General features: G+C 38.5%; 1 protein-coding gene across 1 annotated transcript; it reads left to right on the plus strand.

Annotated features, from left to right (window-relative positions):
- Positions 1-25: 25 nt before the first annotated feature.
- CFAP418 (cilia and flagella associated protein 418) lies at positions 26-27,827 on the plus strand. The gene is made up of 6 exons (XM_059165982.1): positions 26-514; positions 3,406-3,493; positions 6,595-6,659; positions 7,205-7,270; positions 22,096-22,191; positions 25,477-27,827. The coding sequence occupies exons 1-6, from the start codon at positions 360-362 to the stop codon at positions 25,628-25,630; spliced, it is 624 nt and encodes a 207-aa protein (XP_059021965.1). The 5' UTR covers positions 26-359; the 3' UTR covers positions 25,631-27,827.
- Positions 27,828-27,880: the final 53 nt, after the last annotated feature.

A 27,880-nucleotide genomic window follows, 5' to 3' on the forward strand; every position in this document is an offset into this window, starting at 1 on the left:
GTAAAAGGAACGCACGAGGGAACTACGGTGTCGTGTGACTGTGATTACAACCTGGGCCCAGGAGGGGGAGATAGGCCAAAACACGCCAATCTGGAACGGAAAGCAAACCGTCGCGAGGTCATGCAGCAAGGGACAGCTCTGACCCCTGGCCACGGGGATAGCCCAGCGCCACCAGAAGTCGCGGACCCACGGCGTCCTTTCGCTCGAGCGCGTTAGCCCCCGAAGCCTCGCGACGCCTGGGCCGCCTTGGGAAGACGAGCGCATGCGCGGGCTCGGGCGCGCTCGGCGGGTCCCCGCGTTGCCCTGGAAACCACCCGGCGCTGCCGCGACGGGCACCGGGAAAGACGTAACGTTTCAAGATGGCGAAGGATCTGGACGAGCTCTTGGATGAAGTCGAGTCCAAATTTTGCCGACCAGACCCACCGAGACTGGGCATGGTTGAGCGGCCCAGAGGCTGCGGCGGCGGCATTCTCAGCAATGACCGGAACCGAGCCGAGGCGAAAGAGACTCTCAGGTTAACAGGCGGGAGGGGTGAGCTGTCCTGTTAAAGCCTGCTCCACGCCCTGAAGCCGCCCTCTGTCCACGATCTGCAGCTGCCGTCCCTGGTCGGGCCCAAATCCTGAGCTCCCCACCCCCGGGACAGCGCACAGCTCAACTCCCTGTCCAGGAGGATTTGGGCATCTCTTACCAAGGCCCAATTCGGCAACCCGGGCAAGCCCCAGGAGGCTAGCCCCGCCCGTGAGAGCCCTCACCCTGTGTCTTTCACCCAGACGGAGTCCGTGGGAACCTCATGGAGGTGGGGAGAAAGGGGGGCAGCTTGGGGGCCCTCCCCTGAGCCCCGAGAGGGCCTCTCCGACCAGCTCTGACAGCCAAAACCGTTCTTATCCCCCACCCGCACCCCGCCCGCCCCGGGAGGGGGTCGTTCCCACAGAGAACCTCAGCCTTTCGCCTCTGACCCAATTTCCCAGGCAGTATAATCCTTGGGCGGGTTGTTGGAGAAAACGATTCCGTACAATTCTGTCATCATTAGCCGTTTGTTTGTTTTTTAACTCAGAGAATTGAATGAGATTACATTTATGATAAATGGCTCATTATTGTAAACACTGTATTAATCCAAACCACCTACCTTCTCCCCATGACCCCCAGGTGAGGTCCCAAGGAATCTCAGGCATCCGAATTGAAATTTGAGGAGATTTTTTTAAAGTATTCTGGCTTTTGATCCAAAGAACTACCTTTCAAATTTGTTAATCTCTTTGATTCCGTATAATCATAAAATAATAGGACTTTCTTTTTCCTCTCATTTTTCTCCTCAGTCCCAAAAGGTCAAAATTGTTTCATCAGAATGAATATTGTCCTTACAAGTGATGACTTGTGAGCCTCTGCAGTAACTCTGTTGGACATGTTTGTGAAATTACACAAAGGCAGATTTGGAAGAGCCCAAGGAAGTCATTCTTGTCATTTTATGCCTGCCTCTTTGGTTTCACTGGGTTTTGTTTGTGTTGGTGTTCATGTGCATAATTTTCCAGAAGTATTTACCCAACAACATTGGTACCCAGTTTATCAGACTTAACCTCTAATGGCATTTGTTAATAAAAATTAACCTTTGGAATATAAAATATTGAGAAGATTCTAAAGCTCAGAAACAGGAGTTCTAAAAATTAGTTGAGTAGTGGGCAGCATTCTAAAAATCAGCTAAAGAGCCAACTAAAATGACCACTTTGAAAGGGCTAGGGATTTCTTGACAATGATTATGCAAATATCACTCATTAATTTGTATGTTATTGTCTTGCATGCTGGAGGTCCTTAGGTACTCATTCCCAGGACATCCACTGTCCCTATCCCACATCAGTGTTACTTTGCAATTTCTTTTGTTCTTTTTATTCATTCACTGGGGGATGGAGAGAATGAATCAAAGAGCTGTCCAGAGCCTGTTCATGTTAGGAGAACTAGTGTGCAGAGGGCTAGAATGTCTTGAAGCAGGCTGCTCAAAATGGAAAGGGTTGAAAATGTGGATCCTTTTCAAGAACAGGTCCTTTTATGCCTCTCTCCATAGCCTGTTACTGCACTACTGAAATCCATCCATAATGTTTATCGCATCCCACCTCACCTTACTACCTCAGATTTTTCAGTAATACATTTATAAAAGCTGTAGCAAACCAATACTGTTGTTATTCATGTGTTAAAACTTTTCATTTGGTAATGTAGTTGTAAAGGTAAATTATGCAAAAAACAAACAAACAAAAAAATAAAACAGCAGAAAGGGCCCTAAACCTAATACCCAAATACAATCCCTACCTGGTATATAATGTCAAATATAAAAAATTTTATCATGCGCCAAAATTGATATTTAAAAATTAAGAACCGATTTATAGTATGAATTTATTAACAGGTGACTATCTGCCAATTGTATAGTGATGCCACTGTTATCTCTTTCCCTAATAAGAATTAAAATACTGAAGTTGTCTATTAAAATGATAGGTCTGCAAGTAATAAAATAAATGACCGTGCAACATCTGGATGCCAGAAACAACTGCTAATGTAAGAGATCAAAACATATACAGGTTGTTAAAGTGTTCAAAATAATAAAGAGAAGTATGTAATTAGTTAAAAAAAAAACTGCTGTGAGTTGAACTTCAATAATAGGACTAAAGTGGTTCAGGATGATGCAGATGGGAATATTTACAAATAATATCATAACCTCCTAGATAATATTTATGATAACATTTATTGAGTCCTTTCTATATGCTAAGTGCTTTGTATGTGTTATTTCATTTACTCTCCCCGACCCTCTGACGCAAATATTATCCCCCTTTCACTGACCAAACTAAGACTTGGTAAAAGAGTTAACTTGCCCAAGGTCATATTTCCAAGTCTACCAGGATATTGTAGACCTAGATTTAAGCTTCTATATAGAGAGTAATTGAGATATGCTGTCAAGGGAATATTGTTTGTTTGTTTGTTTTTATTGCTCATCTGATTATATAACCTTCAGTTCCTGTAGTAAAAAGATACGGTTATTTGACTTATAGTGGAAACCTTAGGTAAAAAATTAGAAAGACTCATTAAAATTATCTTTGTTTATAATTCTCAGGTTCTCCTTGTAACTGTACATACTTTGTGTTCTTTAAATAAGTCCATAATTTAGAAAAGTGCATGCCTAGCTTTCTCTTGAATATAACTATAGTTTTAAATGACTCATTTCAAGTGTGAAATAGTAATGTACATATGTGAATTTTTACCTGATAAACTACATCTTTGTCTCAACATCTTCAACTATGTCCATAGAGGGAAAAAATTAATTAACGTCACATTTTCCCCTTATCAACTCTAATAATAGACTATTTAAGCAAAATTCTCCTGATACTGACTTTATCTGTACTTAAGCTTCAGCTGTTTTGTTTTCAGATCAGCAGAAACATTTGAGAAAGAAGATGATCTTGACAGTCTTATTAATGAAATATTTGAAGAACCCAACTTTGACAAAAAACCCTTTGTAAGTTAAGTATTATAAATGTAATTTATAAAAAGTAATTTATAAAAGTAATTCTTTCATTATTTCAAAACATGTTTAGAAGAGTCTGAAAATGTATAGAATGCACAAATATCTAGTTCTTTGAATTCTGAAAAATACAGTTGTTTTAAGGGAATTATTCCACTTAGAGTTGTAGAAGAAATAAAATATTAGAAACTCTCATGTGTTTGCTGTTCATTTCTCAGCAAGAATGAAAAATTAGAAAAGCTGTTAGAGCAGAAGTCAGATCACAGATGAAGTAGGTTACTTTATTTGCATATTTAAAGAACACTTTTCTTAGAGACCAAAAATAGCTTTTATTATAGGAATGTGCTCAGATGCAGTGCCTTGCTGATATCCCATGAACCAATGAGTAAATCATTAGTATTTTAATGTTTAAATGCTTTTGTATTTACCAACTTTATAAAAAGCCCATAAAACAGTGTAACAGCCAGCTCTGTAGTTACCACCCATAGTGAACATATCAATGTTTTATGATATTTGTGTCTCTGGATTTTTCTTTTAAAAAAATTAAAATTATAGTTAAAGAACTCTCCAGCTCCTACTTTACTGTCTTCCTTCCCAGAGGTACCTGTCTTTTCCATCCATACTTATATATTTTAATTATACTTGTATAATCATAAACTATTTTAACTGATGTATAGTAATCCATTGTGTAATTCTGCCACAGTTTATCCACTTCCCTGGTAATAGACATTTGGAATGCACCCAGTTGTGGCTTTTTTATTTTTATTTTATTTTATTTTTTTTTTTTTTTTCACAGAGATAGTGAGAGAGGAAACATAAGCACAAGCAGGGGGAGTAGGAGAGGGAGAAGCAGGTCTCCCACCAAGCAGGGCTCCAAGCAGGGAGCCTGATGCCAGGCTCAATCCCAGGACCCCAGGATCATGACCTGAGCTGAAGGCAAACACTTAAGGACTGAGCCTCCCCAGTACCCGCTAGTTATTGTTTTTAAAAACAGTGTTTCATTGGATATTTTCAAGTGTCTTCTTTTACCTACATACAGGAGTTTCTCTAGAATGTGCAAACCTAGAGGAGGAATTGCTTGGTCATTAGGTGTACTCTTCTTCAACTTTTCTACCTATTGCCCAAGTGTTTTCCAGAGTGACTGTCATTTCTTTTCTTCTCATCAGCAGTAGATGAAAATGTGTATACTTTAATTTTTACCAGTGTGGTGGATATAAAATATATTTGTGAGACCTAAGAGGAGACCAAATGGAAGTCTAAATTACAGAGACCACAAAGAACAAAAATCTAAGAATAAATACAATACCAAAGAGGGTTTTTTTCAAAGGGGGAAGATTAAAGCCAGATAGACTGAAAATCACTAGGCAGTGCTGGTGGTAAGGATATGGATATGAGCCACTTTTATTTTTGTCAGCCAGACTAAAAATCAAATGACTGATAGAGAGCTTATGATCTTTACTTCTCTAAATTTAACATTTTCAGTTCATAAGCAGATGGTAGATTAATAAGCTGATGGTCTAGTTGATTAATTTATCAACATAATAACAATAGTGTTAAATACTCTGCAAACAACAATGCATCATAAATGCCAAATAGCAACGCTAGTTTAATTCATAGTGGAGAAGATAACATGATCTTGTTATTCATGGATCATCTGAACAATTTGTTATTAAATATTATAGGTTGTGTATCTATATGTGAGGCACTATCTCTTTACTTCAAGACATTTCAGAAGGAACAGGGATATTTTTCTACTTTGGCTTTAAGATACACTAATTTGAAATAAGAGTAACTCCTACAATCATGAAGAGGTGTTTACCTCTATGTGCTTCTTCTGTATGCTCCCTTTTTTTAGTTACCATATCCAGTTCTCCAGACTGCAAGGGAAAAAACAACCTAAATAAACCCCTGGAGGAGAGCAGATCTGTGTCAAACATGGATTCGGTGAGGAAAAGAGGTGTCTGTGAAGAGGGGTGCATGCCCACCTTTTCCAGACCAGACTATGTTCCTGAGAGTACTGCTTCCTCCCCAACCACTCACCCATTCTGTTCGATTTCTGAACTGCTCTCAGACCCACGCAGGAAAGCCCAAGAATGACAACAAATGACACAGTGTGCTAACTTCAAGCCATAAGTGGATGGTACACAAAACATTTTTCTCAAAAAAAAAAAAAAAAGACACATACATTATTATTTTTTCAGACGTGCACCAGAAGTTCTTCCAGTTCTGTTTAACATCAAATAAGAAAGTTCAGGGAAATTGTAAAGTGAAATATTTTTGCCTCCATTAAATTTACTCACCTACAAGGTAAAATGAAGGCATGTCTCTGCGTAGTTTAAATTGCGTTTTCTCCAACTTCCTTTCCATTAAATTTACTCACCTACCAGGTAAAATGAAGGCATGTCTCTGCGTAGTTTAAATTGCGTTTTCTCCAACTTCCTTTCCTTGGTGGTGGTCCTAGTATGTGGTTGGTTGATGCTGCTTGGTACCGTATACCAGTTAACACTTAATAAATGCTTACTAATGATGATCATGTTATGTAACCATATAGGAACTACTGTATGGTTGTGACTATGTAGTTCTACAATTTCCTTGCATGTCTATTGGTTGATACTGTTTCGTTTGATCAAAATTAATATTCCTAAAGTTACCCAGGAGTTTGGCTAGTTTTATTTTTAGTTCAGGTGAGTACCATTCACAGCCTTTAAAAATGAGTCTGAGGTTTTTTCTCCTTAATTGAATTTTTCCAGGATGAAGTTTTAAATAGCAGATCCTTCATATTATATCACCGAATGTGCTATTACCTGAAGAGTTATAAAGTGACTCTAAATCTTAGCATGCTAATAATGGCAGTATATCAATTTCCTAGACTAAAAATTAGCTGAGTAATTTACAAATTCCTCAGGGAGGTCTACTTCCCTTTTGCCTTTAAAAGGTTTTGATCGTTGTTTTTATTTCAAAAACTTTAAAATGATAAAAAATTTTTATTTAAGTCATTTTAAAAATATTGTTGTTATAAAATAAAAAGTATTAATTTTTATGCTAGAATTCTCTAAATTACCCTTGGCCTTTTATTGTTTTTGTTTTTTAAACAGAAATTAAAATCTAAATCTTCAGGTAACACATCTGTCAGAGCGTCCATTCAAGGCCTTGGTAAAAGGTAAGTTGAGATGCTTTAGTGAATTACACACACTAGTGAGCAAACACTATGAGCAAAGTCTAGTATATTTTGTTACCATTTAAACAACAGTGACATTGAACAACAAAGCACTGGTTGGCTTTCAGAAGAAAGACCAATAGCAATATCTTCAGTGTTCTCATGGTCTGTGACCTCTTGGTGTAAAACAACTTGAATGGAAGATTATTGCTATTGTAAATAATTTTCTGCCACATGAAAAAAAAATAAGTGTGAACAGTTTCTCAGAATTAATGTTCTGTTACATTCTTCAGTGTTTACTTTGTCCGTTATATTATTTGGCAAACACATTTTTCTGTGACTCATTTTAACTCCTTGAGTGTTCCTGAATGTACGGGTTATATCCAATAATGCAGTTATCCTGGAATAAATGCCTCTTCTTTGAAATAATTGGCCTTCTCAGGAAAATCTACAATTTGATTATAAGAATATCGAGTCAATGAGACCAAATTAACTTCTCATATTTTATTTGTTGTAATTTTTTTCTTCCATCTATTAAACACATCTAGTTGCAGCCCAGTGTACCTTGGTGGAACCGCTGCTCCATGTGGAATTGGAACAAATACTTCACAGAGGTAGGATGTCAGATTTTCTTGGGGTGCCTGGGTGGCTCAATCAGTTCAGGGTCCAACTTGATTTTCGGCTCAGGTCATGATCTCGGGGTTGTGAGATCCGAGTCTCATGTCAGGCTCCTCTCTCAGCAGGGAGTCCGCTTGGGAGTCTCTCTCTCTCTCTCTTCCCTCTCTGCCCCTCCCCTTGCTTGTATGTCAGCATGTACAAATACTCTCTCTCTCTCAAATAAATCTTTTTTAAAAAGAAAGGAAATAGATTATCTTTCTTATTAGGATTTTTGCAGTTGATACCCTGTTGTTAAGATGTAGTTCTTGGCATCCGTCTCTGTCAAAATCAGAGGTGTATTTTATTAGCCAGTCTGAGAACACTGTACTGAAATGTTTGTTATTCTGGGCAATAGCTTTTAAAAGCTGTGATATTGGGTATGCGTTGTTCTTTGTGTTGATGCCCATTTCTAAGCCCCACTTGAAGTGCCGGGTCACTCCAGTGCCAGCTTGCTTTCCACAGGATGCCAGGAGAGTGAGCTTCTGCCTTGCCATGTTTGCCGTCTGGGCAGCAGAAGCCAGTGGGTGAGACTGGTGAAGCGGTGTGGCCATGCAGCCACATGATGTGTTATCCTCCGTCTTGACCAAACACACAGCATGAGAAGGCTAGGTTTTCGGTACCAAAGAGCTCTCAAACATAGTCGCTTGGTTTTACACATTTAAAACGCAGAAATCCTCCATTCTTTGTCTCTTCCCCGTCCCTTACACCCACTGTATACTCACTACCTTTCAGGGAAGTCTCGTGGTCATGATACCACCTACCCCATACTGCTAGCATATTCCATCATCATCGTCATAATGTGGAGAAACAAATTGGTTTTAAGCATACCTTTCTGTTGTCCTGATACTGTTGATTCTATTTTTGCAGAGGCCTATTCACCCAGATTATTATATTTTGTCTAGTTATTCCTAAAACACTTCTTTTACTTTCTGTTAATTTTTTAAGAAAGAGAAGAATGAGATACATGATTGCATGTTGACCATGTTTTAGGAGGAATAGCAGTTATATTGAATAATAGAAGTGGGATCTAAAAAGACATTGTTGGAGGATTGTAGTGGTGATGGCCTGGACCCTAGGAAGCCTAGAAAGAAAGGCTGTGGGACCAAAGGAAAGTTGAGGAGTCTGGGGAAGCCTGTATTGCATCACGGCTAACAAGCCCACTGGGGTGCTGCCTGCTGTAAGGGCTATAAATAACAATTAATAGCAGGTAAATCATTGTGTGTTGAGGGCTGTCTATACAAAGGATTAGAGACACAAACTAGCCCTTCGAGAGGAATCTAGCCGGGCTGCTGTCAATCCTGACTTACCTGTGTAGAGTCACTGGGACTTGTCTCTGAGTTTCCAGACCACACCCCCTCCAATCACAGGCTCTTTCCAGTCACCTAGGAACTGCACCAGATTCGCTGTTACCTTCCACCTCCTTCTCTTGCTTCACCCACATACAGCAGAAAGGATAATACCCCTAATACTCTTCTGAGCACATCTCCCCTGTTCAGAGGGAAGATGAGAGTTGCCATTTGCCCCACATTAACTCTAGGGTTACTTGCTTTACCAAATTGTGTTCTTTCTCTTCTTGGTCCCTTCACATCCAGTGAGAGCCCAAGTCAGGTAGTCCACTTCCACCAAAATATTTGTTAACCCTCTACTTTCCACTACATTTTTCTGCTTCTGAATATTTTTGCATTTATTCCCTGTCTGGAATGACCCTCCTTTCTAATGTGTGTCCTCACTATCTTATCTGCTTATCTTCAAACTTATTTTGTCATTCTTTTTGAGATTCTATTTTCTTTTCTTTTTATAGTATTCATTGAATGCCCAGCTTGTCCGGCCCTGTGCTAAACACTAGATACAAAAAATAAATAAATAAATAAATAATCAATCAATCATCAATCAATTAAAAAAAAGAAAAGAAAGAAAGAAACCCTCTCCAGGAAAGGAACTGGTAAAAAGCAAATGATAGTACTTAAAGCACAAAGAGAAAGAGCTCTGATGGCAGAATCTGAGTTCAGATCTCACTGTGCCACTTATGAGATGTGAAGCCTTGAGAGGAGGGATGTATCTTCTAAAACTGGTTTCTTCACCCGTTAAAAACTGAACACACTCCACGGAACTCCTGTGAGGATTAGATGGGATCCTATGTTATAGTCTGCCTGTGGTGTGAAAGATGCCGAAGATAGTTTAAGTAGTAGTTTGCAGTCATTCGTGTGTCTTTTTCATCTGTTAGTGCTGCCTTCTCATTGTGTTCTAGTTCTGTGCCAGGAATCCTATATTCTTCCGCTACGTTCCCATTTTATCTCAGGAAATATGTATCAGTGTTTACCTACACGGGTCTTCTAATTTTTTTTTTAAGATTTTATTTATTTATTTGTTAGAGAGAGAGCGAACACAAGCAGAGTGGCAGGCAGAGTCAGAGGGAGAAGCAGGCTCCCTGCGGAGCAAGGAGCCCGATGTGGGACTCGATCCCAGGACCCTGGGATCATGACCTGAGCCGAAGGCAGCTGCTTAACCAACTGAGCCACCCAGGCGTCCCACAGGTCTTCTAATTTTTAAAATGGCCCTAGGTCGCCTGGGTGGCTCAGCCAGCTAAGCGTCCAACTCTTGATTTCTGCTCAGGTCATGAGATTGAGCCCTGCACTGGGCTCCACGCTGGGCAAGGAGCCTGCTTCAGATCTCTCCCTTTCACACTCTCTGTCTCCAAAAAATTAAAAATAGTAAATAAAAATGGTCTCTAAGATGATCCATTGATCCATACTGGTTTACTTTTTTTTTTTTTTTTCTTTTTTATACTTTTTTTATTTTTTATAAACATATATTTTTATCCCCAGGGGTACAGGTCTGTGAATCACCAGGTTTACACACTTCACAGCACTCACCAAATCACATGCCCTCCCCAATGTCCATAATCCCAACCCCTTCTCCCAAACCCCCTCCCCTCGGCAACCCTCAGTTTGTTTTGTGAGATTAAGAGTCACTTATGGTTTGTCTCCCTCCCAATCCCATCTTGTTTCATTTATTCTTCTTCTACCCACTTAAGCCTCCATGTTGCATCACCACTTCCTCATATCAGGGAGATCATATGATAGTTGTCTTTCTCTGCTTGACTTATTTCGCTAAGCATGATACGCTCTAGTTCCATCCATGTTGTTGCAAATGGCAAGATTTCATTTCTTTTGATGGCTGCATAGTATTCCATTGTGTATATATACCACATCTTCTTGATCCATTCATCTGTTGATGGACATCTAGGTTCTTTCCATAGTTTGGCTATTGTGGACATTGCTGCTATAAACATTCGGGTGCATGTGCTCCTTTGGATCACTACATTTGTATCTTTAGGGTAAATACCCAATAGTGCAATTGCTGGGTCATAGGGCAGTTCTATTTTCAACATTTTGAGGAACCTCCATGCTGTTTTCCAGAGTGGCTGCACCAGCTTGCATTCCCACCAACAGTGTAGGAGGGTTCCCCTTTCTCCGCATCCTCGCCAGCATCTGTCATTTCCTGACTTGTTGATTTTAGCCATTCTGACTGGTGTGAGGTGATATCTCATTGTGGTTTTGATTTGTATTTCCCTGATGCCGAGTGATATGGAGCACTTTTTCATGTGTCTGTTCGCCATCTGGATGTCTTCTTTGCAGAAATGTCTGTTCATGTCCTCTGCCCATTTCTTGATCGGATTATTTGTTCTTTGGGTGTTGAGTTTGCTAAGTTCTTTATAGATTCTGGACACTAGTCCTTTATCTGATATGTCGTTTGCAAATATCTTCTCCCATTCTGTCAGTTGTCTTTTGATTTTGTTAACTGTTTCCTTTGCTGTGCAAAAGCTTTTGATCTTGATGAAATCCCAGTAGTTCATTTTTTCCCTTGCTTCCCTTGCCTTTTGCGTTGTTCCTAGGAAGATGTTGCTGCGGCAGAGGTCGAAGAGGTTGCTGCCCGTGTTCTCCTCAAGGATTTTGATGGATTCCTTTCGTACATTGAGGTCCTTCATCCATTTTGAGTCTATTTTTGTGTGTGGTGTAAGGAAATGGTCCAATTTCATTTTTCTGCATGTGGCTGTCCAATTTTCCCAGCACCATTTATTGAAAAGGCTGTCTTTTTTCCATTGGACATTCTTTCCTGCTTTGTCGAAGATTAGTTGACCATAGATTTGAGGGTCTATTTCTGGGCTCTCTATTCTGTTCCATTGATCTATGTGTCTGTTTTTGTGCCAGTACCATGCTGTCTTGATGATGACAGCTTTGTAATAGAGCCTGAAGTCCGGAATTGTGATGCCACCAACGTTGGCTTTCTTTTTCAATATCCCTTTGGCTATTCGAGGTCTTTTCTGGTTCCATATAAATTTTAGCATTATTTGTTCCATTTCTTTGAAAAAGATGGATGGTACTTTGATAGGAATTGCATTAAATGTGTAAATTGCTTTAGGTAGCATAGACATTTTCACAATATTTATTCTTCCAATCCAGGAGCATGGCACATTTTTCCATTTCTTTGTGTCTTCCTCAATTTCTTTCATGAGTACTTTATAGTTTTCTGAGTATAGATTCTGTGTCTCTTTGGTTAGGTTTATTCCTAGGTATCTTATGGTTTTGGATGCAATTGTAAATGGGATTGACTCCTTAATATCTCTTTCTTCTGTCTTGCTGTTGGTGTAGAGAAATGCAACTGATTTCTGTGCATTGATTTTATATCCTGACACTTTACTGAATTCCTGTATAAGTTCTAGCAGTTTTGGAGTGGAGTCTTTTGGGTTTTCCACATATAGTATCATATCATCTGCGAAGAGTGATAATTTGACTTCTTCTTTGCCGATTTGGATGCCTTTAATTTCCTTTTGTTGTCTGATTGCTGAGGCTAGGACCTCTAGTACGATGTTGAATAGCAGTGGTGATAATGGACATCCCTGCCGTGTTCCTGACCTTAGCGGAAAAGCTTTCAGTTTTTCTCCATTGAGAATGATATTTGCGGTGGGTTTTTCATAGATGGCTTTGATGATATTGAGGTATGCGCCCTCTATCCCTACACTTTGAAGAGTTTTGATCAGGAAGGGAGGCTGTACTTTGTCAAATGCTTTTTCAGCATCTATTGAGAGTATCATATGGTTCTTGTTCTTTCTTTTATTGATGTGTTGTATCACATTGACTGATTTGCGGATGTTGAACCAACCTTGCAGCCCTGGAATAAATCCCACTTGGTCGTGGTGAATAATCCTTTTAATGTACTGTTGAATCCTATTGGCTAGTATTTTGTTGAGTATTTTCGCATCTGTGTTCATCAAGGATATCGGTCTATAGCTCTCTTTTTTGGTGGGATCCTTGTCTGGTTTTGGGATCAAGGTGATGCTGGCCTCATAAAATGAGTTTGGAAGTTTTCCTTCCATTTCTATTTTTTGGAACAGTTTCAGGAGAATAGGAATTAGTTCTTCTTTAAATGTTTGGTAGAATTCCCCCGGGAAGCCGTCTGGCCCTGGGCTTTTGTTTGTTTGGAGATTTTTAATGACTGTTTCAATCTCTTTACTGGTTATGGGTCTGTTCAGGCTTTCTATTTCTTCCTGGCTCAGTTGTGGTAGTTTATATGTTTCTAGGAATGCATCCATTTCTTCCAGATTGTCAAATTTATTGCCGTAGAGTTGCTCATAGTATGTTCTTATAATAGTTTGTATTTCTTTGGTGTTAGTTGTGATCTCTCCTCTTTCATTCATGATTTTATTTATTTGGGTCCTTTCTCTTTTCTTTTTGATAAGTCGGGCCAGGGGTTTATCAATTTTATTAATTCTTTCAAAGAACCAGCTCCTAGTTTCGTTGATTTGTTCTATTGTTTTTTTGGTTTCTATTTCATTGATTTCTGCTCTGATCTTTATGATTTCTCTTCTCCTGCTGGGCTTAGGGTTTCTTTCTTGTTCTTTCTCCAGCTCCTTTAGGTGTAGGGTTAGGTTGTGTACCTGAGACCTTTCTTGTTTCTTGAGAAAGGCTTGTACCGCTATATATTTTCCTCTCAGGACTGCCTTTGTTGTGTCCCACAGATTTTGAACCGTTGTATTTTCATTATCATTTGTTTCCATGATTTTTTTCAATTCTTCTTTAATTTCCCGGTTGACCCATTCATTCTTTAGAAGGATACTGTTTAGTCTCCATGTATTTGGGTTCTTTCCAAACTTCCTTTTGTGGTTGAGTTCTAGCTTTAGAGCATTGTGGTCTGAAAATATGCAGGGAATGATCCCAATCTTTTGATACCGGTTGAGTCCTGATTTAGGACCGAGGATGTGATCTATTCTGGAGAATGTTCCATGTGCACTAGGGAAGAATGTGTATTCTGTTGCTTTGGGATGAAATGTTCTGAATATATCTGTGATGTCCATCTGGTCCAGTGTGTCGTTTAAGGCCTTTATTTCCTTGCTGATCTTTTGCTTGGAATACCTGTCCATTTCAGTGAGGGGAGTGTTAAAGTCCCCTACTATTATTGTATTATTGTTGATGTGTTTCTTTGATTTTGTTATTAATTGGTTTATATAGTTGGCTGCTCCCACATTGGGGGCATAGATATTTAAAATTGTTAAATCTTCTTGTTGGACAGACCCTTTGAGTATGATATAGTGTCCTTCCTCATCTCTTATTATAGTCTTTGGCTTAAAATCTAATTGATCTGATATAAGGATTGCCACTCCTGCTTTCTTCTGATGTCCATTAGCATGGTAAATTCTTTTCCACCCCCTCACTTTAAATCTGGAGGTGTCTTCGGGCTTAAAATGTGTTTCTTGGAGGCAACATATAGATGGGCTTTGTTTTTTTATCCATTCTGATACCCTGTGTCTTTTGACAGGGGCATTTAGCCCATTCACATTCAGGGTAACTATTGAGAGATATGAATTTAGTGCCATTGTATTGCCTGTAAGGTGACTGTTACTGTATATGGTCTCTGTTCCTTTCTGATCTACCACTTGTAGGCTCTCTCTTTGCTTAGAGGACCCCTTTCAAGATTTCCTGTAGAGCTGGTTTGGTATTTGCAAATTCTTTCAGTTGTTGTTTGTCCTGGAAGCTTTTAATCTCTCCTTCTATTTTCAATGATAGCCTAGCTGGATATAGTATTCTTGGCTGCATGTTTTTCTCGTTTAGTGCTCTGAAAATATCATGCCAGCTCTTTCTGGCCTGCCAGGTCTCTGTGGATAAGTCAGCTGCCAATCTAATATTTTTTCCATTGTATGTTACAGACTTCTTTTCCCGGGCTGCTTTCAGGATTTTCTCTTTGTCACTGAGACTTGTAAATTTTACTATTAGGTGACGGGGTGTGGGCCTATTCTTATTGATTTTGAGGGGTGTTCTCTGAACCTCCTGAATTTTGATGCTCGTTCCCTTTGCCATATTGGGGAAATTCTCCCCAATAATTCTCTCCAGTATACCTTCTGCTCCCCTCTCACTTTCTTCTTCTTCTGGAATCCCAATTATTCTAATGTTGTTTCGTCTTATGGTGTCACTTATCTCTCGAATTCTCCCCTCGTGGTCCAGTAGCTGTTTGTCCCTCTTTTGCTCAGCTTCTTTATTCTCTGTCATTTGGTCTTCTATATCACTAATTCTTTCTTCTGCCTCATTTATCCTAGCAGCAGAGCCTCCATTTTTGATTGCACCTCATTAATAGCTTTTTTGATTTCACCTTGGTTAGATTTTAGTTCTTTTATTTCTCCAGAAAGGGCTTTTATATCTCTCGAGAGGGTTTCTCTAATATCTTCCATGCCTTTTTCGAGCCCGGCTAGAACCTTGAGAATTGTCATTCTGAACTCTAGATCTGACATATTACCGATGTCTGTATTGATTAGGTCCCTAGCCTTCGGTACTGCCTCTTGTTCTTTTTTTTGTGTTGAATTTTTATGTCTTGTCATTTTGTCCAGATAAGAGTAAATGAAGGGGCAAGTAAAATACTAAAAGGGTGGCAACAACCCCAGGAAAATATGCTTTAACCAAATTAGAAGAGATCCAAAATCGTGAGTGGGGAGAAAGGGGATAAAAAGAGGTTCAAAAAGGAAGAAAGAAAAAAAAAAACAAAAAGAAAAGAAAAAAAAAAAGAAAAGAAAAGAAAAGAATTTTTAAAAAAAGAAAACACCTAAGAAAAATGTAAAAAAGAAAAATATATATATTAGATAAACTAGTAAAAAATCGTTAAAAAAGAAAAAGGTAACAGTTAAAAAAAAAATTTTACCCGAAGGCGAGAAAAAAAAAAAATGAAAAAGAAAAAATCAAATTAACTGCAAGACTAAAAAAAATCCCAGGAAAAAAGCCATGAGTTCCGTGTTTGGCTTTCTCCTCCTCTGGAATTCTGCTGCTCTCCTTGGTATTGAAACCGCACTCCTTGGTAGGTGAACTTGGTCTCGGCTGGATTTCTTGTTGATCTTCTGGGGGAGGGGCCTGGTGTAGTGATTCTCAAGTGTCTTTGCCCCAGGCGGAATTACACCGCCCTTACCCGGGGCCGGGGTGAGTAATCCGCTCGGGTTTGCTTTCAGGAGCTTTTGTTACCTGAGCGCTTTCCGTAGAGTTCCGGAGGACGGGAATACAAATGGCGGCCTCCTGGTCTCCGGCCCGGAGGAGCCGAGAGCCCAGGGCCCCACTCCTCAGTGCGCCCTCAGAGAACAGCGCCCAGTTACTCCCGTCTGCCTGACCTCCGGCCGCGCTCCGAGCTCACCGAGCATGCGACCGGTTCAAGGTAACACCGAGCTGCGAGCTTACTGTCGGCTCTGTCTCTGTAGCCGGCTTTCCCGTTCCAATACCCGCAAGCTCTGCGACACTCAGACACCCCCGATCCTTCTGTGACCCTGCGGGACCTGAGGCCACGCTGACCCCGCGTGGATTTCGCCCCGGTTTAGCCTCTGGAGCGATGTCCCTCAGCGGAACAGACTTTTAAAAGTCCTGATTTTGTGCACGGTTGCTCCGCTGCTTGCCGGGAGCCGGCCCCTCCCCCCGGGGTCTATCTTCCCGTTGCTTTGGATTCACTTCTCCGCCGGTCCTACCTTTCAGAAAGTGGTTGTTTTTCTGTTTCCAGAATTGCTGTTCTTCTTCTCTTCGATCTGCCGATGGATTTTCAGGTGTTTGCAATCTTTAGATAAGCTATCTAGCTGATCTCCGGCTAGCTGAAGCAGTCTCAGCTTGCTACTTCTCCGCCATCTTGACTCCTCCCCCCCATACTGGTTTACTTTTAAAGAGTAAATATTTCTTTAAGATTTCCTTTTATATAGTATTTTTTACAGGTACATTGATTTGGTTCTAGCACAGAAGAGTCTTGCTCCAGGTGGAATTTAAGTAGACAAAAGAATGGCCTGTTTTATAGCTTGAGGATCCAGTCACACAGTATTGATCCATGAGCATGATAATATTCGTCAAACTCCTTCCTACTTTCTGCACAGCTACAAGAAGAAAAAAACACATACTGTTTGCATATATATGCACAGGTAAATGTGTACATTCACAGTCTTGTCTTGCTCACTATTACAAAGATACCCTTATGGACAAACCTCTTCATAACACAGATCTGCACCCACAGAAAGATAAGCATATACTTGTTCAATGTGCACCTAAAACATTTTATATGTGAAGTACTTTATCCTGTCCAGAGCACTTTTTTATATATGCTTATTGGTTCAGCTCCACAGGAAAAAAAGCAAGATGCAAATAGAGCAAGACTTTTTAACCCCATTTTATAAATGAGGAAATTGAGACACTGGTGTTAAATTCATTGAACACATACTAATGAACCACCTGCTTGCTAGCTCCTACATAATACATAATGTGAAGGGAAAGTGCAGGGTACAATAAGCTTAAATAATCAGCACACTAGCTAATATGAAGGGTTAGAGAATGTTTTCCCAAGCAAATAACATTTAATCAGACTACAGTATGAGAAATGAGTTGGCAAAGAGAGGAGACCATTAGAGCCAGAGGGCACAGAGTGTTAGATGATCCCTGAGCTGGAGTAGCTGTGAGTGGGGGAAAGAATCGCTCTTGATGGGGCTGGAGAGGTAGTCAAGGGACATTTGGTTTGGGGGTCCTGGATCCTCTGGCAGATTTTAGGAAAAGTGTGTCATATGCAGTAGAAGGCTTTAGTTGTTTTGGGGGGTTTTTTGGTTTTTATTTTCAGCAGATGGGATGACAATCGAATTTGTGTTTCTAAAGAAAGTCATTTGGGCTGCTGAGTGGAAAATGGTTTGGAAGTTGAAGGGGCAAGACAAGAGAAGACAGAAGAGAGGGAGAATAGTCAGCAGGTAGTAGTTACAGTGGTCCAGGAAAGAGACGGGGATAGTAGCTGTGACCTGAGGAGTGAAAGTAGCTGGAGGGAAAAGGTGTCATATTTGTGCTGTTTAGGATCTAGAATTGACAGAACGTGGTGTTTAAATGGCTATGGGAAGTAAAAGAATGTTCTCAAGGATGACTTCCAAGTAATATGTCTTGCCAAGATCAGAAAAGTTATTACAAACCAAGGACTCAAATATGTAACTTGTTCCTGTCCATTACCCTTTCTAGTATACCAATTTACAGAGACCATGTAATGTGTGCAAGAGGGAAGAAACTTAGCTGTTTTTGCTATTGAGGCTACTGTTATTTTCCCACTGTCCAAACAGTAAGGCTTCCTAGACTGCTGTGTAGATCTGGCAGGGTTTAACTGAGAACCAGAGTCTGGGCAGAAGACTATATTGGGCTGTATTTTGGACATTCCCATCATGAACACCTTAAAAATAGTAAAAATTGTATGTATTAGCTGGACAGAAGGACAAAGCTGTTGATGACACCTTTATATTTACATTCCCTCCACATTTCCTTTTTCTTTTTTTTCTAAGATTGTATTTATTTATTTGACAGAGAGAGATCACAAGTAGGCAGGGGCGAGGGGGAAGCAGGCTCCCTGCTGAGCAGAGAGCCCAATGCGGGGCTCAATCCCAGGACCGTGGGATCATGACCTGAGCCGAAGGCAGAGGCTTTAACCCACTGAGCCACCCCGGCGCCCCATTTCCCTCCACGTTTTAGAAGAAGAATCCTGACAATTTATCTTTCACTAGAATCATGCCCTTTTTTAAAGATACTGTCTTATATGCATATAGTTATGGAAGAGAAATACATTTAAGCTCTGAAAATAAGCACTGATTTACATGCCCAGGGCATAAAGGAAATTTTAGGCTATTCTGCCTACTTTCTATGTATTTTATCTGTTTGATTTCCAGATAAAGCTCTGGTTTGGGAGTACTGCTGAATGATTTTAGAGTATAAAGAAGTGAGTCTTTTACTCATTTGGTGGAAAGGAGAAAGAGTGGTAGCAGGAAGCATGGTGGCATTAATAAGGTATAGATAATACGGTATAGATAAAATCAAGACATTATTTTCAAGCCAAATCAAATTTTACATTCCTATTTTTTAAACTACTTGTAAGGCTGTATTATTCCATAGATGCCTACTAATTATGATCTAATAGAGTGAATCGTAGCAGCAGAATGATTTCTTAGCTGCAAGTTAGTTTTATTTTTCTCACAGGGCAGTGTTTGTAGGAAAATGTAGTAGTGTGAATAGATTCGAATAAACTACTAAATTTTAAATTAAATTAAAAAGCATTATGGTTGAGATTTTATACATATAAAACGTCAGGAAATTCTAAATTATCGTTCCCAAATCAGCAATAATTTAGCCAAATTGCACATATGTATTAAAGCATTAAAGTTAACACTCTGTGCAATCATGTAATAAACTACATATGCATAAGAAAGCAAGTTATGGCAGCTTTGGGAACCATCATTTTGCATTTCCTTACTTGTACATTAAAAATCCAAGTTCAGATGTGTACAAATTTAATTGTGTTGAATTTCCATATGTACAAATATAACTCAGTTTAAAAGAAAATATGGAATTGTTTATGAAACTTCTGTAGATTTTGAGTAGTTATTTTTATGATTAATAATAATTTTTAAAATAAACATTTATTTTCAAAGAAATTTTCAGGCCAAATATACTTGCAATTTTGAAGTTACCATATCTGAATTTTAGAGGGAAATAAGTGAAAAAAAAATCTAATGATGGGGTTTTTAAATTATTTTTTTATTGCAGAAGTATTGATTGTTTATTTAAAAAATAAAGCAGTTTAAAAATGTGTAAAGAAAAAGCTAATAATCTTCTCTCTCTTCCATTCCCACTACCCCTGAGGCAGCTAGTGTTAGCTGTACAGTATATAACCTTCCACATTTTTCTCCATGTTCTTACAAACTTACAAATACCTATACAGGAAAATTTTTTGGTTGTTTTTACAAAAATAGGCTCATGCTACAGTTGCCTTGCTTTGGACATGCCTCTAGGTCAATAGATAAATCTAATTCTCTTTATTGGCTACCTGACAGTCTATATATATTGCATATTACTCAGCCTTTTCCCTTTTTCATAGGTATCCAAGTGGTATCCTGTTTTTTGCCACTTCAGCAATTCAGCAGTGCAGTAAGAATTATTGAGCTAAATGGCTTATAGACTGATGTTTTTATTTGTATGTAATTTTTGGTTCCCAAAAATGGGGTTGCTAGAGCAACAGCTAGGCATAATTTTAATTTTAAAATAGTGCTAAGGTTTTTCCCAGAAGATTATAGAAATTCACATACCCATCAGGAATGTCTGGGAGTCCTAATTTTTGCTAACTTAATTGGCTAAAACGTTTATTTCTTGGTTGCTTTATATTTTAATTACATTATATTTTAACTAACAAACCCTGTGCGGGGCACTGTTATAAGCACTTTACCAGTGTTAAACGATTAGGTCCGTTAACAATTCTGTAAGGTATGTAAGTATTATTATTACCTGCATTTTACAGAAGGGGAAACTGAGTCACAGAGAAGTTACTTGACTATAGTTACACAGCTGGTAAATAGTGGAATACATTTGAACCTAGGCAGTCTGTCTTCACAGTCGGTGCTCTTAACTGCTATTCTGTGATACCCGTATGAGAGAGATTAAATATATTTTTAAGTTTTGAGTTTTGTTGTCATTTGTAAGCACTCTTGGTATAGTGTAAGTATTTGACTGTGTTGAAAACATTTACTTCCACTCTGTCACTGACTGGTATTTTCACTTTGTTTTTGAATCTTAAAATCTTTTATTGGGGTACCCAGGTGGCTTAGTTAGTTAAGCATCTGACTCTGCCTTTTAGCTCAGGTCATGATTTCATGGGTAATGAAATTGAGCCCCACATCAGACTCTGCGCTCAGTGGGGAGTCTGCTTGAAGGTTTTCTGCCCCTACCCCTACATGCGCACATGTGCAGGCACACACTCTCTCTAAAATAAATAAATCTTAAAAAAAAAAAAAAAAGAAAGAAAGAAAAACCTCTTCTTCCTTTTAATTTTTAGATAATCCAATGTATGTCTATATTGATTTCAGTTCTTAAGCACTTCAAATAATGGAAAAAGTTTTTTTTTTAAGTAATCACAGTTATTACATAAATCAAATTGTTAACAAGAGCAGTTCATAAGTATTTCCTTATTTTCAAAGTATTTCTTTGTTACTTTACTCCTAAAGTTACTGTGTAGCTTATGCATTTTTGAGAATTGTGTGGCATTTCATTTTGTCACATTTTCAGTAAGGACCTGTTATGTGCTAAGTGACATTCCAGCACTTCCGCCCCTTTCTCCTATATCATCAGTGTTTTGCTTTTTACTGCAGCTTTGCCATTAACATAAAAATAATCTTTTTTCCTCCCTTCTCTTAACCCCTGTTCTTAACCACCTTCTCACTCCATTTAAAGAACCTGCTCAGATGTACGTACCTTCTCAGTGAGGCCTGTGCAGACTACTCTACTTGAAGTTGAAATCCACTCCTTCTTGATACTCCCAGTTTTATTTACTCTACTTATCATTTCAAAATTTGGAAGCACTTTTCCTTTTTTTTTTTTTAAGATTTTATATATTTGAGAGAAAGAGAGAGCAAGCACAAGCAGAGGGAGCGGCAGGCAGAGGGACAGGGAAGCAAACCCCCTTCTGAGCAAAGAGCCCGATGTGGGACTCAATTCCAGGACCCTGGGATCATGACCTGAGCCCCAGGCAGCTCTTTACCGACTGAGCCACCAAGCACCCCACTTTTCACCTTCTAACAAACTATGTAATTTAGTTATTATGAGTATCATTTCTTCTCTCATTAGAATATAAGCTCCATGAGGACAGAAGCTCACCAGCATACATAATATGCTTTCAGGAAGTATCTTCTAAGTGAGTGAATGAATGTATTAATGCCAAATACTAGGGAAGCAGAAGCAAATAAGATACTGTCCCAGTATTAAGTAACTTATGGGGGGACAGATTCATTTCCTATAATGTGGCAAATTCTATGATAGAGGCACCCCTGAAATTTTCAGTAGGAAGGGAAGGAACTTAAAGAAGTTTATCTTAAGTGAAGATCTCCCTCAGATCCAATTTGAAAACCACTGCACTAAAAGATCTGCACATCCCTTTTGTTTTATATCTATATAGTATGCATATGTGTGTATGCATATATATGTATATATATATATATGTGTGTGTGTGTGTGTGTAAGAGCTTAGAAAAATAAGGAGCTTTATACAGAAATTTAACATGTAAGTTTGTGCAGAAACTTAACCTGAGAAGTTGTACCTAAAGATATGTAATCCATCCTTTCATACAAAAATGTTTAGTCACATTAATCTTTACTTTTCTGTTATTTACTCAATAATCTGTAGTATGTAGTGTATCCTATGAATAAATCACCAGATTTCCACATTTAAACGTACCAGTAATCTTTAAAGTACTGTTGTTTTTCTCTGAACAGAGCATGTGATCATCTGCGTTGTATAGCGTGTGATTTCTGGGTTGTAAGCTACGATGACTACATGTGGGACAAATCATGCGATTATCTGTTTTTCAGGTATGTTTCCAAAGAACTTCACTCTGTGAAAAATATACCAAGCAATAACTTTATATTTATTTTGCTATAACGTCTTTTGGTGGACTTGGCAAGATCATGTGTCCTCCACCTCTTGCATATTTCTGTCATCTCCTCCTCTCCATCTGTCTGTAGTCAGCCTATGTGAGGATATCTTACTTCCGGACAGGAGTATAGTAGAAGCCTTCTTGCTGATTTCTCCGCCTACAGTCACTTCTTTCAGACCCTTCCCCTTCTGAGAAATAATGCATAACTCTGAGTGTGCCTTGTACATGCCCAAAACTCTTCTGCTTGTGGAATCATGTCCAAGTTCCTTAGTACAGCATTCAAGACCCTTCACCATCCAGCTCCCATCTGTCTGTCACCCGGTGTGTCCGTACACAGTTTGCTTTTCACCTTCACAAGATTACAGCTGCATCAGAGTACTCAGTACTGCTGTTCCTGGAACAGGGCAAGCTCTTCCCTTCAACTATCCCAGCATTTATTTACCTAAACCTGACCTGTCCCTCAGGGTACAATTCATTGCACATCCTTCATGATTCCCGTACCTCTCTGTCAACTTGGAAGTAAATTCATCCTTTCCTGTGTGTCCACAGCACTTTGTGCCTAGTCTAGCACTCACTGGAGTAGAAGATTGAAAATTTTAGGTCTGCCTCCCTCCTTGGGGTGAGGATAGTGTCTTATGTTTTTGCAGTTTATACATTCTTATATACTTACTCCATACCTAATGTTTTTAAGATTTGTAAGTCATAAAAAGGTATCTGAATTATACATCACATGGGACACACCTGGGTGGCTCAGTTGGTTAAGCATCTGACCCTTGATTTCAGCGCATGTCTTGATCTCAGGGTCATGAGTTCAAGCCCCATGTTGGGCTCTGCTGGACATGGACCCTGCTTAAATAAATAAATAAATAAATAAATAAATAAATAAAATTGGGCTGTGAATTATATATCATATTTTCAAATAAAAATTAAGACCTAAAAATTAATGAAGTGCACACACCATGCATTTTTATCCCTAACCCCAAACCTGAGCCTAAACAAGAATTGTATTTTCTGATGCAAGTAATCAGAATATATTGCATCTCTCTCTAATAGATGAAAAGGTGAGGGTGTTTCTTCCACACCTCTTCTGGCAGCCATTCTCCTGTAAATCCATGGGAGTCTCTTTTACTTGAATTGTTTATTTAAACTCTTTCACATCAAAATTTCACACATTTTGAAATTCAGTCTTATGAAAACTTTGAATCCTTTCTAAGCATACACAAAAATACAAATATACAAATTCATGGAAAAATTACAGTTTGAGAGGTTTCATATTTCCCAACCCGAGTGAAGCCTAGTATAGTCCCCAAATCCCAGATCAGGTTAGCCCACTTTTAATCCCAGAGTTGGAAAAGTTAACTTTTCATTCAGGGCTGTTTTGCCATTTCTGACTTTTCTCAGTCCTCTGCTCTGGTTAATGTAATGAGTGGTCACTAATCCCCCTATGTCACCACTGTGAACCACCAATCTTGAGAAAACTAGTAGAGAATGACAGAATGCATGTAATGTCAGTGCTGTGGTGAGCTCTCCGTAACTGGGTAGGAGGTAAACTGGTGATATATTCAGAGGAAAGCTAGGGAATGGAAGATTTTCACATCTGATGGCAGGGCTGTGTGAATGAGGATGTGAGCTGCTGAAAGTAAAGGAACGGGGAGAAGATGAAACACTTGAGGAGGTGGGGAGTAAGAGCCAAAGGAAAGCACAAGTAGGTGGTCACCAAAGAAGGCAAGTTAAAAGGCTTGCAGGGTGCCATTGATTGCCTGAAATTGCCTGGGGAGCCATTTCTTTTTAGTGGTATCAGTCTGCACATTGGCTTACTTTATTGTCCTTATCTTATAAATGAGGGAGGGAAATGTGTATCTTAGCTCTGACAAGTTCTAGAGTTTTCAAAGAGATATAAGCTATACTTGATCATCCTGCCATAGTAGCTACATAAGATGCTTTTATTTTCCTACTAAATCATTTTCTTTATGGGAAATTATTTTTCTAAACTTTTAAGATATGCGCATCCTAAAAACAACTCAAAATGCATTCATTAGTGTCCTGGCTATTCATGAATCCTACTCATAAAATCTCTAAGGATTCAGTCAAGTATCAAACAAATTTGTCACGATATATTGCAGATTGAATAAAGAACATTTAGTTTTCCATTTTGTGGAGGCTTTTTCTTTCTGATAAAACTTAGATGATCCATCTCTTCCTGTAGTTTACTGAAAGCAAACAGTTGGCCTGGAAGATCTAGGTTTTGTTAGGTTCAACCTGAATTATGCCTGTATTTTGTACAATACAGTACTGTGTGATGCCCACTGGCCACCAGAGGGCACTTTGTAGCCTTCTTTCTGTTACAGTGACAGCACTTTGTCTCTTTTCTTAATATTTACTGTATTTCATCATTTTACTTTGTATTTTATAATTTTACTTTGTATTTTTTCATCACTTCATTTTTGGATTTTTTCCTTCTTTTCCTGTTACAGAGTAGTTATATAAATTCAGTACATGGATTGTCATGAAAATCATAATTGATTTTCAGTTCATTAAATTTAAATTAACTTCTCTAGTCTTTCTATAGTAGCATCAAGTCAGACAGTTATCATTTTTTATTATGGTCCTGCCCATTGATTTAATTATGTTAACATTATTGACATTTAATGCAGGATAGACATTTGTTCTGTCTCTAATAGTTTATCTTGCTGATCAGTATACCATTGAAACAATTGAAAGATATAATATTAGTTCAACAAATAGAAATAACAGGCACTTTATATCTATTTAATGAAAAACGCTATAGTTAACCCATCAGAACCCTATTTATGCCTCTTATATGCCCTCCATTGGCCATATTACAGGCTTTTAGAGTATGGTATAAGTGAGTATCTGAGTAGGAAATGTACCACCATCCTCCCACTCTCTTCTCATATCATGTCATCTCTGATAGGACAAATCAATAATTCTTCACTCAGCCTTTTAGTTCTCATTTTCTATTACGACAGCTTTAATAAACAGAACTAGAGGACTGCCATTCAAAAGCACTGGATACGAAGGAAATACCATCAGAAAGAGCACAGAAGCCTATCTTCTGTTGTTTAGGTGAGAGGGCCACGGTTGTTTAGTGTTCAGATGTGGTAAAAATAGGAAAATAAAGCAATGACAACTTTTTTTTTCTAAGTTATCCAGCTCGAGCAAAACCACTGTGCTAAAATCTTCATTTTTTTATTAATAGAAACAACATGCCAGAATTCCACAAATTAAAAACAAAGTTGGTAAAGAAGAAAGGAACACGAGCATATGCCTGCCAGTGTAGCTGGAGAAGTATTGAAGATCTGACTGACCTTCAGACCGATCAACAGCTTCGTTGGGTTTGTGGTAAACATTAAGAATGCAGACTTTTCATATTCGGACTAATGCCTGCAATGAGAGCAATCTCCAGTAATCGTCAACATTTTTAGCGAAGATACAAAGCAGTATCATGCCCTTTGGAAAAAGACAAGAAATTTCATTCAATGACTATATAGTATAGATTTTCAAAGACCTAATGGACTTGAGAAGATAATGTGCTTTAACATTTTGGAACTATTTCTTTTTGCTGCATTTCACTTAGGAAGGTAGCAAGTTATCCAAATTCTTTGCTAGCCACTCTCCTGTTAAATGGAAGTTTAATTATGGAGTTTCATACAAATATATAGGCATTCATTAGCAACTGCAAAATTAGTCACTGCTAATACACATAGCTAAATATTCCTCACTTATAGCATTTAAAGAGGATAAAACTAGCCAGTGCAGAGAGGTCCCTGAGAGTTGGTGGGGAGGAGGTGTAGGCATCATCTCCTTTGGTCAGATTTGTTGTTGCCAAAGATCAGAATTTAGATGTGGCAGAAACCATGTGATCAGTGGCTAACTGAAGGATTTGGGGGGAGCACAGGTTCATTGTAAATGAAAAGACTGCCTCTGTTGACCTTACCTCAGTAATTCCAAATGATATTACACACAGTAATGATAAGTATATATTCTTATTTTAGCTTATTTCTTCTCCTTTTGTTCATTTAGATAATCAAAGGGTAGTTTGCTATTTTAGTAAATATTTATATATAAAAATTTTTTGATGTACCTATAATCACAAGGAAAAATCCTAATACAGATAAATCATTATTGGATTTTTTCCAAGTACTTCTCTAGCCTCCAGTGCCTAAAATCCCATCAAGTGAACAGCAACTGAGATATTTGCTCAGGCAGCCTGTTGATTTTCTGGTGGGATCAGGCTGACATATTGTTTGTCAGATGAGAGCTTGAAAGAAGAAATAAATCATAGTGGAACCAACAGGTAATCTGTTGTGCTTCTCCTTGACATCTCTGAGACTGGAGGAACCCTATAATAGCAGCACATTCAGGAAATCAGTTACCTCAAAATTACCAGTTCCCAGCACCGTGAAGAAACTCTGGGGGCTTTCCAATCTGCCATAAGCACTTTATTGCCTGTGTCTAAGACACAGTTCAAATGTACGACACAAGGCATGCTGAAAGGGAGTAACTGAAGCAGAGTTGTGATTGCTTAGTCTTATGATGAATCCATTCCAGTCACCTTACTCAAGTAAGAAGAAAGATCGGCCATTAAAATCCTTTTCCTAGCCGTGACACATGTGCTAGTAAGTCTAGCATTGCAGCAAAACCCATAGTGAACTCAACAGCGGCAGATGCTTACATTTTTATATTGACAATGTTTACAGATTTTATCTTTGAATAAACATTTTTTATTCCCTAAAATCTTATCTCTGTGTAATTGTATGAGAAACAAGGGGATTTGATTGAGATATCATTAGTCACAACAATGATGTTTTCTTTTTATTCAAATGAGCAAATGTACTAAATCATTAATTTGAAAATATTTTTTTCTCTTTTATTATTTCATTACTGTCCTGTATCTTGGATACATTGCTCATGTTTGGCATTCTGTAACATAATTCCCCAATGTCGGAAATGTACATATGAGTTCATGTTTTTGTTGGCAATTTACTTTATAAGCTTTTTAATATTGCACAATTTTTAATCCAAAATGTAGAAAGAATATTATGTTGAAATACCAGTGGAGGGCGCCAGGGTGGCTCAGTTGGTTGGGCAACTGCCTTCCGCTCGGGTCATGATCCCAGGGTCCTGGGATCAAATCCCATGTTGGGCTCCCTGCTCAGTGGGGAGCCTGCTTCTCCCTTTACCTCTGCCTGGCTGTCTGCCTACTTGTGTACTCTCTCTCTCTCTGTCAAATAAATAAATAAAATATTTTTTTAAAATAATAAAAATACCAATGGATAAATTATAACATTGAAATTTAAGCAAAAACACAACCATTTTAATAACAATACAGAAGAAAAACATAGCTTCTGATGAACTATAATTTTAAAATGCAGTCTATAAAACTTCCTAGATGTTTTGCCTATTTGTTTTTAATGTTTATAATAATTTTCTACATTAGCAATCATCTGTTTTTTGTCAACTCGGTAGCTACTTTCTTTGAACTATATTATACTCTCAGACCCTTATCCTGCCTAGAAATGAATAAACAATAAATAGCTTTATTCTGTATTTAGTTTTTTATCTTTGTAGTAAAATATTCATATGGGGATTAGTTTGAAATA

The sequence above is a fragment of the Mustela lutreola genome, chromosome 3, assembly GCF_030435805.1.
Source record: "Mustela lutreola isolate mMusLut2 chromosome 3, mMusLut2.pri, whole genome shotgun sequence".
In the NCBI taxonomy this organism is placed as follows: Eukaryota; Metazoa; Chordata; class Mammalia; order Carnivora; family Mustelidae; genus Mustela; species Mustela lutreola.

Excerpts from the sequence above, each read along its gene's own strand:
- CFAP418 (XM_059165982.1), top strand. The coding sequence starts at position 360 with ATGGCGAAGGATCTGGACGAGCTCTTGGATGAAGTCGAGTCCAAATTT. Across the intron at positions 3,494-6,594 it reads ACTTTGACAAAAAACCCTTT|AAATTAAAATCTAAATCTTC; the intron begins GTAAGTTAAGTA and ends TTTTTTAAACAG. Across the intron at positions 6,660-7,204 it reads ATTCAAGGCCTTGGTAAAAG|TTGCAGCCCAGTGTACCTTG; the intron begins GTAAGTTGAGAT and ends AAACACATCTAG.